Source organism: Aspergillus piperis, assembly GCF_003184755.1.
Source record: "Aspergillus piperis CBS 112811 unplaced genomic scaffold BO85scaffold_18, whole genome shotgun sequence".
In the NCBI taxonomy this organism is placed as follows: Eukaryota; Fungi; Ascomycota; class Eurotiomycetes; order Eurotiales; family Aspergillaceae; genus Aspergillus; species Aspergillus piperis.
The window spans coordinates 663,842-680,900 of record NW_020291608.1 but is presented as its reverse complement, the minus strand read 5'-3'; the positions used below and the strand labels follow the sequence as shown (position 1 = coordinate 680,900).

General features: G+C 51.0%; 8 protein-coding genes across 8 annotated transcripts; 2 read left to right on the top strand and 6 right to left on the bottom strand.

Annotated features, from left to right (window-relative positions):
* Positions 1 to 140: 140 nt before the first annotated feature.
* Positions 141 to 1,152, bottom strand: BO85DRAFT_378849 (uncharacterized protein; the record flags this gene model as incomplete). Its single annotated transcript, XM_025656315.1, has 2 exons — positions 141 to 784; positions 861 to 1,152. The coding sequence occupies 2 exons, from the start codon at positions 1,150 to 1,152 to the stop codon at positions 141 to 143; spliced, it is 936 nt and encodes a 311-aa protein (XP_025512736.1).
* A 767-nt stretch (positions 1,153 to 1,919) lies between these two features.
* On the bottom strand, positions 1,920 to 2,380 carry BO85DRAFT_522716 (uncharacterized protein; the record flags this gene model as incomplete). The annotated part of the gene is made up of 2 exons (XM_025665287.1): positions 2,199 to 2,380; positions 1,920 to 2,104 (listed from the first exon to the last, which is right to left on the bottom strand). The coding sequence occupies exons 1-2, from the start codon at positions 2,308 to 2,310 to the stop codon at positions 1,920 to 1,922; spliced, it is 297 nt and encodes a 98-aa protein (XP_025512735.1). The 5' UTR covers positions 2,311 to 2,380.
* Positions 2,381 to 3,284: 904 nt separating this feature from the next.
* BO85DRAFT_522715 (citrate synthase) lies at positions 3,285 to 5,237 on the bottom strand (the record flags this gene model as incomplete). The annotated part of the gene is made up of 5 exons (XM_025665286.1): positions 3,285 to 3,464; positions 3,517 to 3,599; positions 3,648 to 4,412; positions 4,462 to 4,659; positions 4,711 to 5,237. 5 exons carry the CDS (start codon positions 5,235 to 5,237, stop codon positions 3,415 to 3,417), a joined length of 1,623 nt encoding a protein of 540 aa, XP_025512734.1. The 3' UTR covers positions 3,285 to 3,414.
* Positions 5,238 to 5,251: 14 nt separating this feature from the next.
* BO85DRAFT_452256 (2-methylcitrate dehydratase) lies at positions 5,252 to 7,191 on the top strand. The gene is made up of 2 exons (XM_025660777.1): positions 5,252 to 5,775; positions 5,847 to 7,191. Exons 1-2 carry the CDS (start codon positions 5,439 to 5,441, stop codon positions 6,935 to 6,937), a joined length of 1,428 nt encoding a protein of 475 aa, XP_025512733.1. The 5' UTR covers positions 5,252 to 5,438; the 3' UTR covers positions 6,938 to 7,191.
* A 2,434-nt stretch (positions 7,192 to 9,625) lies between these two features.
* On the bottom strand, positions 9,626 to 12,375 carry BO85DRAFT_452254 (putative ATP-dependent RNA helicase DBP6). The gene has a single exon (XM_025660776.1). It carries the CDS (start codon positions 12,314 to 12,316, stop codon positions 9,728 to 9,730), a length of 2,589 nt encoding a protein of 862 aa, XP_025512732.1. The 5' UTR covers positions 12,317 to 12,375; the 3' UTR covers positions 9,626 to 9,727.
* A 161-nt stretch (positions 12,376 to 12,536) lies between these two features.
* Positions 12,537 to 14,423, top strand: BO85DRAFT_101228 (phosphatidylinositol N-acetylglucosaminyltransferase subunit A/GPI3). Its single transcript, XM_025653774.1, has 5 exons — positions 12,537 to 12,673; positions 12,737 to 12,768; positions 12,825 to 12,859; positions 12,910 to 13,298; positions 13,349 to 14,423. Exons 1-5 carry the CDS (start codon positions 12,657 to 12,659, stop codon positions 14,313 to 14,315), a joined length of 1,440 nt encoding a protein of 479 aa, XP_025512731.1. The 5' UTR covers positions 12,537 to 12,656; the 3' UTR covers positions 14,316 to 14,423.
* Positions 14,424 to 14,455: 32 nt separating this feature from the next.
* BO85DRAFT_452252 (uncharacterized protein) lies at positions 14,456 to 15,391 on the bottom strand. The gene is made up of 2 exons (XM_025660775.1): positions 15,109 to 15,391; positions 14,456 to 15,052 (listed from the first exon to the last, which is right to left on the bottom strand). Exons 1-2 carry the CDS (start codon positions 15,202 to 15,204, stop codon positions 14,531 to 14,533), a joined length of 618 nt encoding a protein of 205 aa, XP_025512730.1. The 5' UTR covers positions 15,205 to 15,391; the 3' UTR covers positions 14,456 to 14,530.
* A 289-nt stretch (positions 15,392 to 15,680) lies between these two features.
* BO85DRAFT_101246 (ADP-ribosylation factor family protein) lies at positions 15,681 to 17,029 on the bottom strand. The gene is made up of 3 exons (XM_025653775.1): positions 17,023 to 17,029; positions 16,690 to 16,959; positions 15,681 to 16,633 (listed from the first exon to the last, which is right to left on the bottom strand). Exons 2-3 carry the CDS (start codon positions 16,736 to 16,738, stop codon positions 15,936 to 15,938), a joined length of 747 nt encoding a protein of 248 aa, XP_025512729.1. The 5' UTR covers positions 16,739 to 16,959; positions 17,023 to 17,029; the 3' UTR covers positions 15,681 to 15,935.
* Positions 17,030 to 17,059: the final 30 nt, after the last annotated feature.

The following is a 17,059-nucleotide window of genomic DNA, read 5'->3' as shown; positions in this document are numbered from 1 at the left end:
CGACTTTGATGGGCCCAAGCAATCCCTGCTGGTAAATTTACTGAAAATGAGTCTATTTAAAAGTTCATCTGTTGTTCTGTAGCACTTATGAACGACCATTGGTGCGACCCTCCTCAACCTGCTCTGCCATTGCTTTCCTTCTATAATGATACATCTGAGTCGTAGACTGGCGAATTATCGAAACGCTTCATCGCTTCAGGAGATATAGGACGGGGAGGCTCTGGTACGTAGTTCTCCGGTACATAGTGAACAACCTCCACGAATTCAACATGCCGCGATTGGTACCCGATCATCCCAAGATCTTTCAGTTCCTCAAAGAAATTCACCATGACGTCCCAAGATGGCCTTCCGCGTGGATTATACCTCACCTTTTCTTTATAGATTCGTTCTCCTTCCTCGTCGGCAAACTCGATGAAGTAAGCCAACCGCCTTGCAGTTTGCATCTGGTACTCACAAGTCCCCTCTATCCATGCAGGATTCTGGGACTTGATCGCCGCCGAGGGATACTCAGCTGGATCTTCATCATCAAGGTGCCAGCATGGTAGCCCTCGGAAGGTTTCAATAGAGGAGATACCTTCCTCATCTAAGTCTGCAGGGAAATAGATTGTCAGGATCTCATAAAGTCTCTGAGAAGGGAAAAGCGGATTTGCGCGTATGATCATCCCAGTATCACGGATCGGCCAGGCAATTTCTTGGCTCCATGAGCGATGTGCAAGGGCTTCATTCAATCTGAGGCAAAGCACCGAGGTAAGAAACTCTTCCCTGTCTCTGCTGCTTCTCCACTCTAGGAGTTGGTTAATTATTGGATATCTAGAAGACGTTATAGCATCTTCGTACATCGGAAGGTTAATGCTGCTTACCAATAATCAACCACTCAATCTCGCTTAGTTCACGTGGACGGCCTCGGGCGATAAAGATGCATTCGTTGAGTTTGTGTATCTCTTGAAGGGTCGCAAAAAGTTCGTCGCTATTTGGGATGACACCATTGGGTGAATCTTTGAGCGATATCCATTCTAGCAATCTGCGGCTCTGAGGAGGCCTTTCCGCTGAATATGGATCTTTGGCGTTTGTTTTCGTGGTAGTGTTGTTGATAGCCTGCAAGTCATTCTGTTGCTTTGAAGCGCGTTTCGGTGTGGTCTTCTCAGCATTCATTTCACTGGCACGCGTGACCGATCGAATAACAGGCATGGTGTAGTGAGCCAACAAGGCGGTGCTAAATAAAGAAAAAGACGTTGAGAAGTATCAAGGGAAGAGGGGAGAGGTTATGTGACGTGTATTGGGGCGCCAACCTAGAAACAGCAAACTAACCACATGCAGTAACGTATTTCCAAAGCGAGCGGGCCACCTCTTCAAAAATCGACGCGTTTTATTACTATTTTGTGGAGCTGGAGACAAAAGAAATGTGATGGATTCTGGTGGTGGTTTCTGTCCGGTCAATACTAGACGGACATGATATACCCCTGACCTACATGGTCTGATAACTACACAATCGATTGTGTTGTGAAAAGCTAATCCACCTGCTGAATGGATTGAACAAAATGCCACAGCAGTAGGAAATTAGCGAGTTGTAGGGTTTCGAGATTTGGTAGGCCCTGTAAATAAGGTGTCGAATCGGATACAGAGATTGAAGAAGACCGTAGAACCCTCAGTATAGGCAACTACGTACCACCCTCGTTCATCTGCCAATGACAAACACGGGTATATAATGCGGACTACCCTCTTCACAGATACTTACATTCAAAATAAAAACCTAATTCAACATCAAACTATATGTCTTCTTCAACAATCTAAAGCTCCATAACACTCCTATGTAAATAACACAAGCAATACATGTTAACCCTTACCACAAACCCACACGACCAGATCAAAACCCCCTGCCACAAAAAACACTGCATCATATCATACTATATCTACTGCTATCATGAGCAGTAATCACTATTTCCAGGACCTGCATCCTCGCAGCCCCAAGTACATTTTTCCACAATACTGACGGATCCATCGGCATTGCAGTGCCACAGGTAGTACATCGGGTGGGCAATAGCCGAATTGAACTCGGTATATTTCTCCGCAATGGCGGCAGTCATCAAGTTAATGTACTTTGAATCTAAAGAAATTCAATGGTGAAAGTCAGACTACGATGTTGAACAATATGCTTGATATCTTCAGGTGAAGGTAAAATGCTATGGGAGCACACGTACCGATACTTTTAAGAATATTGGCGCAGTAGTTCAGGCCAGCATTGCAGTTGGCAGCCTGAACAGAGGTGGTAAGGGCCAGGGCACCGGCAACGAGGGTGGGGAGGAGCTTCATGGTTGGTTTTGGTTGGATGGATACTGGATATGCTTATGAAGAGGTGGACGATAGTAAGATGAGGAGATGGTGGGTTCAGTGATGGAGGTCGAGAGGAAAGGGGGAGTGTGACTTTATATAGACCTCGGGTTCGTACTAGAGGATGCTACTTAGACTGAGGCATTTTAGTAGCAGTAGCGGTCGTAGTAACTCTCCACTTTTTGATTCCTATGACGGTGATAATCCAACATCGTCGCGCAGTAGTGTGGCGCCTACAATGATAGTGTATGGTTCGCAGGCTTGGCACTTAGAAGTATTGGCCACCGAGAACACTCCATGGTGACCTTTGAGATGCACGAGATCATAGATTTGGACTGAGCAAAGCATGCATAGATTGAGAAAGTGGCATCGGAAATAACTTCCGCGTGTGCAGCCACGGGATTGGATGGTTGGTTCCGGTCTACTAAATTAGTCTCACTACCCAGAGTTCATGAATCATGATAGAGAATCTAAAAATTAGATATGATTGGACATTGGACCAAATTAGTTGGTATCTCCGGCCTCAGCCCCGATTTCCAGCTGAAATGTGGATGCTGGATAGATGATACATAGACTAGTAGTTACAGTGGTATCTCAAAAGTTTGCGTTGCCCCACTGTATATGCTAATAATCCTACCTTCCTGATATAGTAAGACTATATCAATATATTATATTACAAAGAATTAATATTTATTATATTAATATTTATATAAAGTTTTATGATTATATACTTTATATATTATTCTAACTGACAGAATGATTTTGATCTAATGATATTTGGAAGGCGGAATTAAATATAATTAGTATATCATATAGGGCAACGCAAATTATTGACATACCATTGTAAACTCCACAAATCAGTTATCATTGTTGATAAACATCGCAGGCACCCATTTTGCACAGAAATACACCTCATCGTATGACACGGTTGACACCATGGATACTGTAGATAACAACCAAGAAATATTGTTGAATATATTAACTAAAGAATATAGCGCAAACTATGGAGTAACCAAGACCCAGACCCGAAAACAGTAGACTCCTATGATGACCCATTCTGTACAATTCCATCCCTAACCCCTAATCCTAGTTCGGCACGTACACCTGCAGTGGCCGCCACAAATCCGGTGCGCGTTCTACATTCGTTAGTTTCTCTCCTTCGCAATAAGGGAAGTGACGAAAACTTACCAGTCTGCTCCTTCCAGTGTGCCATCACACCCGACACCCGTGCAGTGGCTGCCAGCACCGTCGCAAATTGCGAGTCAATACCCCTGCATGGATTAGTAGACATCCTCTTGTATTTTCTGGGGAATGCTTACAGTGCCGTGTACACGAAACTTCCGTACAAGTCCGCATTCGCCTGCAGGTTGCGCTTGACGAAGTACTCGTGTGTGCTGGCAATCCGGTCGATCTCCATGGCCACCTGGAGCACAGGGTCCATCTCGCGAATGTCGCGATCCCGCGTCAGTTCGTCCAGCATCTCGCGCACGTACTTCGCCCTAGGGTCCACCTGCTTGTAGATCCGATGGCCGTACCCGGATAGCCGGCACTCCTTGTTTATCACCTTCTCGATCAACTTGGGCACATTCTCCGGTCCACCAATCTCCCGCATTCCTCGGTATGCCGCGTCGATGGCACCTCCGTGCAATAGTCCGTAGCCAGACATGCAGCATGCAGCCATCGCCGAAAGTGGGTCGGCCAGGGAAGACGAGACGTGAAGGAAAGCCGATGTCGAGTTGGTCATCTCATGATCCGCATACAACGACCACGCCTTCGTCAAGATCTCCGCTGCCTTCTCCCGTGTGATTGCCGCGTTGTTATCCACATACCGGCCCATCCAAAGGATGTTCTCGATGTAGCTCAGGTTCGGGTCGGCTGCGCGGAGCTCCTCTCCCTTCATGTGGCAGTGAGCTATCGACCCGGCTATCGCCGTGACAGCTAGCGTGCGGATGATCTGCTCATCGACCATTTCTGGGCGTCGGTTGTACAGGTTGGCACCTGCATGGGCGGGGATGAGCTCGGGTTGATCTGCCAGGTAGCCCGTCAAGACCGCGCAGAGAATGACCATAGGAGGAGTGTTGCGTCTGCTTCAAGGTTAGCAGCATGCATAGCGAAGATAAGGGGCGGACTTACGGGAAAGTGGCCACAAGCTGCTTTACGTTCTCGGGCACCACCATCATCGCCTCGGCAATTCGCCGCTGGAAGCGCAGACGCTCCTCGGGCGTAGGTAGCGAGCCCCAGATGAGAAGGTGGGTAATCTCCTCGTAGCTCTTTCCGATGAGCGAAGCCAGGGGGTGGCCCCGGTACAGAATGACGCCCTCGTTGCCATTGCTACCTCAGTTAGTAAGACAAAGATGACCAGGGGACAAAAGGTAAGCATACATGTATGTGATGCTGGACATCTTGACGGCTGTGTTGCGGTACCCTGGATCAATCAACCGGAGCCCATCCTCGAATTGCTGTCGTGGGCTCTTTCCTGCACGGTCGACGCAGATCTGACGGAATCCCATGGCCGGTACTGAGTTGCGCACGATGGGAATCGTATACTTCGATCCTGTCCGGTTATCCCGCACTGTCAATGTGCCTTCACGTTCACCAGGCAGTTCCTGCTCCAGTAGGGCATTGATGTAGTTGCCTTGCAAGGGCAGCAGGCTCTTGCCTGCATCGAAGAGGCGGCCCAGCCAAGATGCCAGTGTGTATGCCATGATGTAGAAGGGGATGCGATGAGTCTGCGAAGGATTGTCGCTGCTTCTGTCCTGATTCTGTTGGGATTGGTCTGGCTCTGAAGCACATATTTGTACCTCGTCTGGCGTGGCAGCAGCCATCTGTCCGAGACCATCCAGTCTCGGACGGAATAGTTCAAAAGGACGAATGGATACGCCGAGATAGTCTGTCAAGCTTTGGTCCATCGACTAGTGACAGCCCGCAGAGACTATCACCGGCGATCTAAAGGCATCTGGCTGACACGGTCTGCCCGACGGAGCATAAAAGGGCGGTTCCCTTTGCGGTCTGTTTCGTTCGCCATCACTCTCGTCGCTTTCTGAGCCAATCCAAACATTTCTTCCAAATCCTATCTACTCCTAAGTCTTTCCGTGCACACTCCGAAAACCATGTCTTCCACTTCCGATCGACAGTATGACGAAATGATAACTCGCCTAGTCGAGTATGTCTACCACTACGAAGTAACAAGCGACCTCGCTATCCTGCGGGCCCGCTATGCTCTCATGGATGCTCTTGGTTGCGCTCTGGAGACTCTTCAACAAAGCCCCGAGTGTCGCGCTCTGATCGGCCCATACACACCAGGTCTGGTCGCTCCTTATGGGTTCAAGCTGCCGGGCACCTGCCACCAGCTCGATCCAGTCAAGGGTGCCTTTGACATGGCAACCTTGATTCGCTTTCTGGATCACAATGATGCATACCCTGGTGCCGAATGGGGCCACCCATCTGGTAAGGCCCGTCTGCGGGATCTGCGCTCCCTGAAGCTTGGTTGGATATAGGGCTAACCGATCGACGAACAGATAACCTGGGCGCCATCCTGGCGGTCACAGATTGGCTCAGTCGTACAGGCGCCACCAGCCAGCCACTGACCGTCCGGACGGTTCTGATCGCGATGATCAAAGCCTACGAGATTCAAGGCTGCTACCAGGTCCGCAATGCCTTCAACAAGGTGGGGCTGGATCATACGCTACTTGTGAAGATCGCCTCCACAGCTGTTGTCGCTTGGCTGATGGGTCTGACGGAGAAACAAGCCGCCGTCGCTCTCTCCCATGCGTGGGCTGATGGCCACCCTCTGCGCATCTTCCGTCAAAGTCCCAATGCGGGGCCACGCAAGGGCTGGGCCGCTGGAGACGCCGCCATGCGTGCTGTACACTTGTGCCTACTAGCTCGCGCCGGCCAGCCAGGCATCCCTAGCGCGCTAACTGAGCCAGAATGGGGTTTTCTGGCTGTCAGCTTTGGGGGTAAGGAGCTGCAGCTGCCACGGCCCTTCAAGACACGGGTGATGGAGGAAGTGTTCTTCAAACTCATCACTGCAGAGGGCCACGGCATCTCTGCAGTTCAGGCAGCCATGTCGCTGGCCGAGACCATGGCCAGCAGAGGGATCGATCCCGCTACTGAAATCAGTCGCATCGATATCCGCACGCATGAAGCGGCTGTCCGCATCATCGACAAGCAAGGCCCGCTCACCAATGCGGCCGACCGCGATCACTGCATGCGGTACATGGTGTCGGTCGTGCTGTTGAAGAACGCGATCATCGAAGCAGACGACTACCACGATTCGAGCGTGTGGGCCCATGACCCGCGTGTTGAGGCCCTTCGCCAGCGGATCCATATGGCCGAAGACCCGCAGTTCACCTACGGCTACCACCACAAAAAGGCGGCGGCCAGCGGACTCACCGTCTTTCTGACCAACGGGGAGCAATTAGACGAAGTAGTCGTCGAATACCCGATCGGGCATCCGATGCACGAAGATACTTTGCCCAAGGTGCGTGCCAAGTTTGAGCGAAACATGGAGGGCCTGTTCACGGCGGAGGAGACAAGCCGGGTGATCGACGCGATCCATCAGGACAAACTTCCGGTGCATCGATTGGTCGACCTGCTGGGCCGATGATCGCTATTGAAACTAAATAGTATGGGAACTGGTGGTGGATATTGAACAGGAGCTTGACGAGCTTGGCGGGTCTTCACTGCTGGAATCATTGGAATGATAGTGCTTATAGTTTGAAACCGGTCGGAAATAGACTCGTATAATCAATTTAATTAGCATAACTCAGTAATTTGATGTGTTGTGATTCTGATCCTGTCTGATGAAACTGTCATAGTAATGAGACCCCTGCAATTTGCTTCTTCGAGTGCAGTCTCTGGCTGCAGATTGGGTAAAGTTCCGAAAAAGAAACAACTTAGCATTTGCGCTATCGAGCGCCAGCTACCGCCTATTGGTCTTTTCCAGAATGTCAACGTGCGGATACTATAATCTTCGGCAGCGTTAACCCAGTGGGGAATCAGGCTATGCCACGCACAGTAGTCTGCAAGCCAGGGATTCCCCTTTCACGACCCGAATTACCATAAACAACCGGAAAACGGTTCCTAAAAGCGTAATAGGAGGCCCAAGCACAATAGTATAAGCCGGTGCCGCCGATGAGCGCGGCAATTTCCTGATTTTGCTGGCGTTTTCGCCCTACTTGCATTGTGACGCCTCTCGTCGTGATCCTTCTGCAGGTGGTCGATCACTGCTGTAAGCTATGAGCTTCGATAAGCTTGAAGGCGCGGGCTAAATCCACGCCGAAAAATACTCCGCAAGAAGGCCTGCAAGGCAGTGGAGGTTAGTAAAACCCAATAAGTCAATAGCGGGAAATTCGGAAAAGTAGTGAGGGTCTCTGAATCACATAGTCATGATGCTCCCTCTACTTGTGGTACCGATTCTTTGCTTTTGGTTTTGCTTTTCTTTTTGGTTCGTCACATGCATTTTGAGTACTGACAGCGTGCTTCCCCCTTTCTTTTGCTGTAGTGATGGGAAAATTCGCCTTGCCGTTACACTGTAGGCCCGGTTCCCCTTGCAGGGCAGCACATCTGACAGGTATCAGACCATCACAGGTGCCTTCCACCACCGCAGGAGAGCCATCTAGACCCTGGGCTAAGCCCCGACGCTCTCCGCAAGACGGTCGCCACCACGCTCGAGCGCCGTCTGCTGAAACTATATGCAACTTCGCCTTCGTAATATTGGATACTCTTCCGAACCTGGCATTTTGTGGTGAAGTGCTGCGTAGGCATCGCCACCGATGGGAAGCAGTGGGAAGAGTTGCGCGTGCTGCTCAAACCCACCTCCACGCTCTGCTACATCGCTGACCTTCAATTTTTGAGCGGCATGTCCGTAAGTCAGGAGATAGTAGGACAGTTGGGTGTACTGTCTATCCGATCTGCATCCACAACAGTTGATCTGGAATAGGTCCCCCCTCCTTTCCTCTCTCTCTCTCTCCCCCTTTCTTTCTTACTTTTTGTTTTCTTTTCCGCGCCTGAAACACCTCGTAGATGAAAGCATGCTAATAGTGCAAACTATCGACTCTGCGATCGACTTCCTTGAAATTAAAGCGTTCAAAGTGGACGGTCACGAGTTGCTGGAGTTCTTCCGGGACTATCACATAGCCCAAAATGGCGTTATTGCTTGCGCACAATGGGGATTGTCCATTTCCCTGCAGCCCATTTCCAAACGTAGTTTCAACTGAGCTGCTGCTGGGACTAGGGTCTATGTAAAGTGTAGACAGTAGTGCGAATGAGTCCGTGCGAGCGCGTAACATCCCTTGTGCGAAAAAGGCTCAGACTCTGAGCTGCTTCTCTCCCAGGTGGTCGAACTCATTGGCGACACGACCGGAACTATTGCTGAGTGTGTTCCTTGCTGAGCTTCTGTCCATTCTGTTCCACGTCGTCGCTTGCCGTCCAGATGACCAGGCCGAGGTGCGCACAGATGTATTCAGTTGGAGCAGGCAGCCATCAATTCGGGAATACGTATCGACGGTTGTCAGTGAGAGTGCTCTTCCTACCAGTCCTTCATTCCCATATTCGACCTGTCCCGACGAATCCTGTACAGCTCTTTGTCAACACCCCATTCTCATTTGTAATTTGCGTAGGACCGTCGATAACACTGTGCTTCCGGAAGGCAGGTCAGATGGGCAACCACCACCTCTCAGGAATTTAGTAACACATCCGATATGCGTAGTTTTCATGGGAGACGGATTGCTACGGCCCTGAGGGAGCAGCTCGGACCAGGACGATCATGGAAGACGTTGCGACCTGGGTGAATGTATCTTCCACAGCACCGGTTGTCTGGTGCTGCGATTTGAGCGGCGCGGGTGGACATATATATAAAGTAGTGACATGAGGAGGATTTGACCATCATATTGGGGAAACGGCACGGACGCTGGTAGATGTTCTGCTGCCTAGTAAATGTAGTAGAAGGATCAGCTCATGTCATAAATATATGAGTTAGTATTCACTCAAGAGCACCGCACGAGTAATTATATATATTGTACCAGCATACCTCTTGACATACAACAAAGCAAAGACAAGTCAACGGCAACTGGATGGTAATACTTGGCCACGATACGAACGAGGAACTGAGAGAAGGAGGAAGGAAGAACGGCGAGTCTAATAATGAGATGGACTGTACCTGACGCGCTCGGCTGAGCCCGGCACCTCAACACGAACAGTGATATGGTTACTAATAATCTGATACAGCACAAAACTGTTGGGAATAGCTGTTGAGCGTGATCTGCGGGGGGGGGGGGTGGTTTGATAGTTATGTATTCAGCCCGGGCCATTCTTCGAAACAGAAAGGGTCACCAGATTGGTCTGCATGTATTCGGTCTAACTATATACACTTGGCCGAGACTACCTAACATCAATGTCATTGTGCACTAGGCTTGGAGGCTTTGGTCCCACCCGTTTTCACTTCCTTCTCGAGCAAGTCCAAGGCAGATGCATAGCGTGCCTTGACCTCCTTCATATTATCCAATTTGAATTGCACCTTTCCTACCTTGGTCGATCGAGTGATCTTCCCATCCGACCCCTTGGCGATCTGGCTTGCGAACCACTTGCCCTCTCGGTGTGCCACAAGCGTCCACGCCGATCCTTCCTGGCCAGCACGAGCTGTACGACCGACCCGGTGCACGTAGGTAGTGATGCTAGCTGGCACATCGTAGTTGACAACATGTGTCAGTGACCGTAGGTCCAGACCACGCGAGGCCCGATCCGTTGCAATAATCACAGATATCTTGCCCCGGCGGTAAGCTGTGAGAGTCTTGCGTGAAGCAGACGACTTGTTCGATTTAATAATCGTGCCAATGCGGTCGGAGAGGGAGGGTTCGAGGAGTGCCAACAGTCGAGCCAGTCGTGATGCGGATTCAGACGATTTCGTGAAGACCAGAACTGTAGTCTGCGATGGCCTTTGTCGGTCCGGCTTTTCGTCTTCTGATTCAGAGTCGCTGTCAGATGACTCTGACTCGTCGCTCGACTCGTCCTCCGAGGTATCCTCGGAGTCTGAAGACGATTCAGAACTGGTATCAGAGTCCGAGTCCGAGTCTGAGTCGGAATCTGAATCATCAGAGCTAGACACGTCCGACGCGTCATCGGAATCTGATCCAGAGCTTGACTCGTCGGAATCCGAATCATCAGAGTCAGAAGTGTCGTGCACAGAAGGCTTGACACTCTTAGTCTCAATCTTGATGTGGGACAGCAGGAGGCGCAGGAGATACAGCGGCTTCTGCGACCCATCTCCAACCGATACGGTATGTTCCTTCAGGGTAGGCGGGAGCGTAAACTGTTCGTCTGAAGGTGCAATGCCACCGCTCTCATCATCCGTTGCGGCGGCATCCGCGCCGATGACAACTAACTTGGGGTTGGCAAGACGTAGAGAGTTAAGCTTCGTCACATCTCTAGTCATGGTGGCACTCAAAACGATTTTCCGTGGCTCCTTGCTCTGGATCGGCAAGCCAAGCCCAGACAGAAAGTTCCCGCTAAACCCGAATGCACCAGGGGCTTTCCGGGCGTCCAGGGAGGTCATCACGACGTCCACCCATTCCTGGAAACTTTCATTCAGTAGTCGATCTGCCTCATCAATGACGAGCCATTCGAGATTTTTCAAGGTGAACCCCTTGGTATAACGAAGATGGTCGACCAGACGACCGGGAGTACAGATCAAGATGTCGACATTAGGTTCTGACCGGTGAACGTAGCCTGGCAGAGACTCACTTAGATCACCGGCTTCTGAGATGTAGTCCTGCAAATTGAAGTTCGTCCAGTCATCGCCTGTCAGTTGCACGTTTTGACGAAGCTTGAATGTCGCGGGGCCATAAACCTGATCGACGCGCATCAACGACCGCTGCTCGTCTTTGATCGCAACGTTTCCAACTGCAGACGCGACGCGGAGGCCGGATCCAGCGGCACAGAGCTCACAGGCTTCTCTGGCCTGCTTCACCAGCTCTCGAGTAGGCACCACGATGAGTCCTCGTAACCTAGGCGCAGGAAGCGGCTTCAACGCTGTGACCAATGGTAGGACGTAGGACAAAGTTTTTCCTGAACCAGTGGCGGCGGAGATGCAAAGATCTCCCGGATGGTTCGTTGGTCCTTGCAGCAGGAGAGGGATGACGGTTGACTGCACGGCAAATGCTTCATGGTAGCCATTGTCTTCCAGAACTCGGAGAAGGCTAGAGTCGATTCCCAAATCGGCGAATTTGCGTCGTTCCTGAGCGGATGCACGGAGGGGATTGGCCAGCCATGGCGGCAACGAAGAGTAGGTTGGCATCTCATCCTGCTCAGGCGCTGCTTCTGGTTGTGGTAACGGCTCCAAACCTTGTGCTACAACCGGCTCCGCTGTCGTTAGCTCAGTGGAATCTTCATCCTTCATGCTTTCTTTTGTCTTTTCCAGTTCCCGCGCTTTCTTCGACCTCTCAAACTTGGACAAGATGCCGGCGAATTTGTTCTTCGTAGGTTTGTCGTCGTCATCCTCTGTCGTTGCAGGGTCAGAAGTCTTTCGGCTTTTCTTCGTCCCTTTAGCTTCTTCCTCTTTGGCCTCTTCAATGTCGTCTGCATCCTTCATATCGACATCTTCCTCAGCTGCATCGCCAATTGTTCCGCTTTTCCGTTTTCCATCCTTCGACTTCTTCTTCTTTTTCTTAGTGAGGCTGTCGTCTTGGTTTGAAGTAGTCGTTTGGCCGCCGACCAGCGAGAGAGCACTCTCTTTCTGGGGCGATGTCTCTTGAACAGCACTTCGGCTTGCAGCTCCTGAGTGCTTTTTCTTCTTCCGGCTTTCCTTGACTGGGGTATCGTTGGATGGAGAACCCTGATTCTTCTTGGATTTCTTCGTCGGGGTGGGAGTGGATATAGCGGTGGCGGAGCCATCGAGATCTCTCTTTCTTTTGTGAGACTTCTTGGCGCTCGACGGAGTTCCTGAGCTTGTGCGGGCAGGATCGTGAGATGCAGAGCGATCACCGGCCATGATCGCGGCGGTAGCGCAGGGTCAGCGCGAGGTTGACAAGGGAAAGGGGAATGTAGCACTGGGTCGGTGTTGCCAGAGCAGCTCCGAAGATTAAGCATCAATATTTCTTTTCCAGCGGGGAATCTTTTCCCGGCAGAACCTCCCCACCGCCCCCACCGCCGCCCGGGTCTGGACCAATCCGGGCTTCATCGCGTCTCTCCATCGCCGCAGCTTCGATCGACGGCCATCTGCTCATCCCCTGACGCTGGTCAGGTCCTAACATGGATATGCTGGAAACGGCCCTCTCAAGGCCATTGTTGAAGGTGTCATTTGGGTAGCTCAGAGACTACCGACTGCCATTATGACATACAACATTGCGTGAGTGTCTGCTTGCGTTTCGAGCGATCTATCAAGGTTGGCCTACTAATCACCGGTCCACAGTATGGTCAGTGACTTTTTCTTCCCCCAGCCAGGTCAGTTGGTCTCTCATTCTGTTGTTCCTCTGATGATCAGCTACTGATGAACCCAGGCGGAATTGAAAGTCACATATATCAGCTATCGACTGTAAGATTACCAGACCTCGTTCGCTCCAGCCAACGCTTATCGCTCTATAGAAGCTTATCGATCGCGGCCATAAAGTCATCATCATAACTCATGCCTACAAGGGACGAACCGGCGTTCGCTATCTTACCAATGGGCTCAAAGTATACCATGTCCCATTCTTCGTGATTTACCGGGAGTCGACCATGCCGACGGTCTTCTCGTTCTTCCCTATCTTCCGAAATATTGTGATTCGTGAGCAGATTCAGATTGTACATGGCCATGCAAGCTTGAGCAGCTTCTGTCACGAAGCTATTCTTCATGCACGGACAATGGGCCTCCGGACAGTTTTTACCGACCATTCGCTGTTTGGGTTTGCAGATGCGGCGTCAATTCTCACCAACAAGCTGCTCAAGTTCATCTTGAGTGATGTAGACCATGTTATTTGTGTCAGTCATACATGGTACGTCAGTCGCATGCTTATGCTCAACATATAATAACTTTAGGGGATAGTAAGGAGAATACGGTCCTTCGAGCCTCGCTAGACCCGTTGATGGTGTCTGTCATTCCCAATGCGGTAGTTGCAGAGAACTTCCGACCCCCAGAGCCACGGCCAATAGCGCGCCCCATGGAGCCCAACGATATTATCACGATTGTTGTCATATCCCGTCTTTTCTACAACAAAGGAACCGATCTTCTTATTGCCGCCATTCCCCGGATACTTGCGTCCCATCCGAATGTACGATTCATCATTGCCGGATCAGGGCCCAAGGCCATCGATCTCGAACAGATGCTAGAAAGGAATGTTCTCCAGGACAAGGTTGAAATGCTTGGCTCGGTGCGACATGAAGAAGTTCGTGACGTGATGATCCGGGGACACATTTATCTGCATCCGAGTTTGACTGAAGCGTTCGGTACTGTCCTTGTGGAAGCTGCAAGCTGTGGTCTATACGTGGTGTGCACACGCGTTGGTGGCATTCCCGAGGTGCTCCCCCAACACATGACAACTTTTGCGAAACCGGAGGAGGATGATATCGTGCTTGCCACTGGAAAAGCCATCGCCGCATTGCGTTCGAACAAAGTCCGCACGGATCGATTCCACGACCAGGTCAAGATGATGTATTCTTGGACGGACGTAGCCGAACGTACGGAACGTGTCTACAAAGGCATCTCCGGGGACATTAGCCCCGAGGAATTCTACGGCTACTATCCCGGACAGGGATGGGAGGCCGGTCGGGACCGGGTGCGAAGCTTTGCCCTTATTGACCGTTTGAAACGGTACTACGGATGCGGAGTGTGGGCAGGCAAGCTGTTCTGCCTTTGCGTGGTGATCGACTTCTTACTCTATGTTTTCTTGGAGATGTGGTTTCCCCGTGCAAACATTGACATTGCGCGTAGCTGGCCTAAGAAGATCAACCAAAAAGAGAACAAACGGCCAGGGTCTACGTATAAAGGCGACCGTCTGGGGCCTGCATCATAACATGATCCCGACTGCACCTACAATCTCTTCTACACCATGATCAGGCCAAGCTCTTTCTTGACTTGCAATTTTGATTCGCTTATGAAACAGAGACAGCACGATACCCATACCGATAGACGCAGGAATATTTTGTTCATTAATACATTGCCGTTAAAATACTTCCTTTCTAAGCATGTTCACTTCAAATCCAACTAAGGTCCAGCCTGTGGTGACGCTCAATGCTTATGCGGGTTATCCCTCTTAGTCGAAGGCTCATACTTCCACTCAGCGGCCGCCGTCTCTGCCGACTCTGGCACGCGATCCTCTGCAGCCAATGCACCCTTATCACCGCGCTGACCAGGGCGCGCCTCATCGCGCTCCAGTCCACGCTGGCTCGGCATACTTCTCTCAAAGGTAGTTCCCCGACTAGCTCCAACTTGTTCCAAGCCCGCACTCTGGCCCTTGCGTCCATGCTGTCCATCATGACGAAGCTCGTTACTGGTCTGTCCCGAAATAGGCTGGCCCATACCCCGGTGCACGTCCTGCGATGTAGCGCCCATTAAGGTATCACTAGCGTTGGTCTTGACAGATTCCTTGCCATGGCTGCGTTCGACATTGAGGTTGAGTGCCTGGCCACCAACCTCGCCGGTGGGATTAGGCTGGTAGGAGCTGCTGGCGGGCGCGGTACCAGGGGGATGGCTCTCGGCGCGGAATTCGGGGACGAAGTCGCTAGGAGCGACCTTTCTTCCTACTTGGTGCTGTTTTTTGTCAGTACAACTTGCATGATCGGACACTATTGCAATGGAATACATACACCGCCTTGCTCCATAGGACCCGTAGGTTTCACCGAAGGGTGGAATTCACCCTGCTTGTTTGTAGCGACAGAGTCGGGGTTGTTGAAGTGGCTCATAATGAAGAATGTGAGCGGACGTTATCGTGTGGTGGAACTTGAAGAAAAAAATCAGTTCAAGATAAGAAAATATTATTATAGAGTAAACACTTGTTGCAATCGATACTAAATAGAAATTGAAGCAGACAGTAACCGGACACCTATATATACAAGCTGAACCGTCCGGGATGGCAGTTTAGGGCTTCACGGGAATGACGTCAAAGTGACCGGCGTTGACTTCATGGCTTGCATGCTTTTCCATCACTTCACTTTCATCGAACCACTGCTTTGACTGGGATAAACGTCATGCACTGGCATCGAGAATGTTCAGTGCGTCCAATCAGTCCGGTTTTCGGTCGCGTGTTTCCATGGATATGGTGTAACTCTGCAGTATCTGGTATGGGTTGATTAGGGATGTCTCCGTCAGATGCCGGTGCATGGAATTGGCAGTTTGTTTTGATCTAGGCCATGAAGATGATACGTATGATGTAGTAGGTGGTTTGCAGTGTTTTGTGGTATACAGTGCTGTGATTATTGCTGGATCTAGAATTGGCTGTCTACATGGTTGCGGTACAACATGCACTAAATATGACATTTGAAAAAGACCCAAGTTGAAACAAAAAAAATGCAATTAAGGTATCTTCCCGATCATATAACCTCTTAACGCCAAACTCAAGCCCGAATAACGCGATATAAGGACATGAAAAAGAATCGAAATTCTTCGCAACAAACAGACCCATTCTCAAAGTCTATCACTTCATTAACGGTGGTCGTCCCTCTTTATTCCACTTGACTCGCGTCTGCACCCATTCCACCGCTTCTTGCACGCCTGATCCCATCAACGCGCTGACCGGTAATACGCGACTATCCCTCACCCCAGCTCCAGACTCTCCTTCGAAGACCTTGCGCACAAACCCCTCCTTGATACGAACAACCTCCACCGAGTCCTCCCGATCTTGCTTGTTGGCGAGCACGAGGATCGGTACGCCGGCCACATCCGCATGCTGTAGAACCGACTCCAGCACTTGCCGACACTCGTCGAGCCGACCGAAATCGCTCCCAGGCGCATTGATCCCGACCATTTCCTCCGTAAATGCGCCCGAGTGGCCTCCTGATGGACCGGACGCAGAGCTAGGTCGTCGACTCGGAAGCCGGGTGATGTCTGGGTCTTGACCGACGTCGGCACTGTCGACGACGAAGATGATGGCATGGCAGCTGGTGTAGTAGCTTTGCCAGAGGTTCCGCATGGAGATTTGTCCCCCCACATCCCAGATCTTCAGATACATGTCCGGTAAGGAGATAGTCGCGACGTTTTGGCCGACGGTGGGCACGGTTTTCCCGGGGTTAGGGGCGGGGGCGCCATCTGGTCGGGGTTGATAGAGGGCTTTGATTTGCGACAGGAGGGTAGTTTTGCCGGCGTTATCGAGGCCAAGGAGGAGTACGGAGTATTCTATTACCGTAATATTAGCGCGCGAGGATAGGATTATGACAAAGACATCGACTCACCCTCCTTGCTAGTAGCGTACATATACAGGGACTTGGCCAGATGATACATGATTGCGGAGAGGGACGGACTGCGGAGACTAGACCAGATAACCTCCGGCGGAGGCTGCCTCGGAATTCCAATTAGAACCGGCGGGACGACAGCTCAGATAACAGAATCATGGCAGCAGCAGAAGGCTGGATTCTTGAGATATTCCACCTGCTGCTTGATATGTCTCTTGCGCTTCGATACGGAGGACGCTGGGCCAGCGCCGATGGCGATAGATTGATTGCCTGGGGTTCCACGCGTCAGCCGTGTCTCGAACGGGAAGGTAGGGTATAGGGTAGAGATCATACAGGCCCCGAGCCCTACCTTCCGGATCAGGAAGACCCC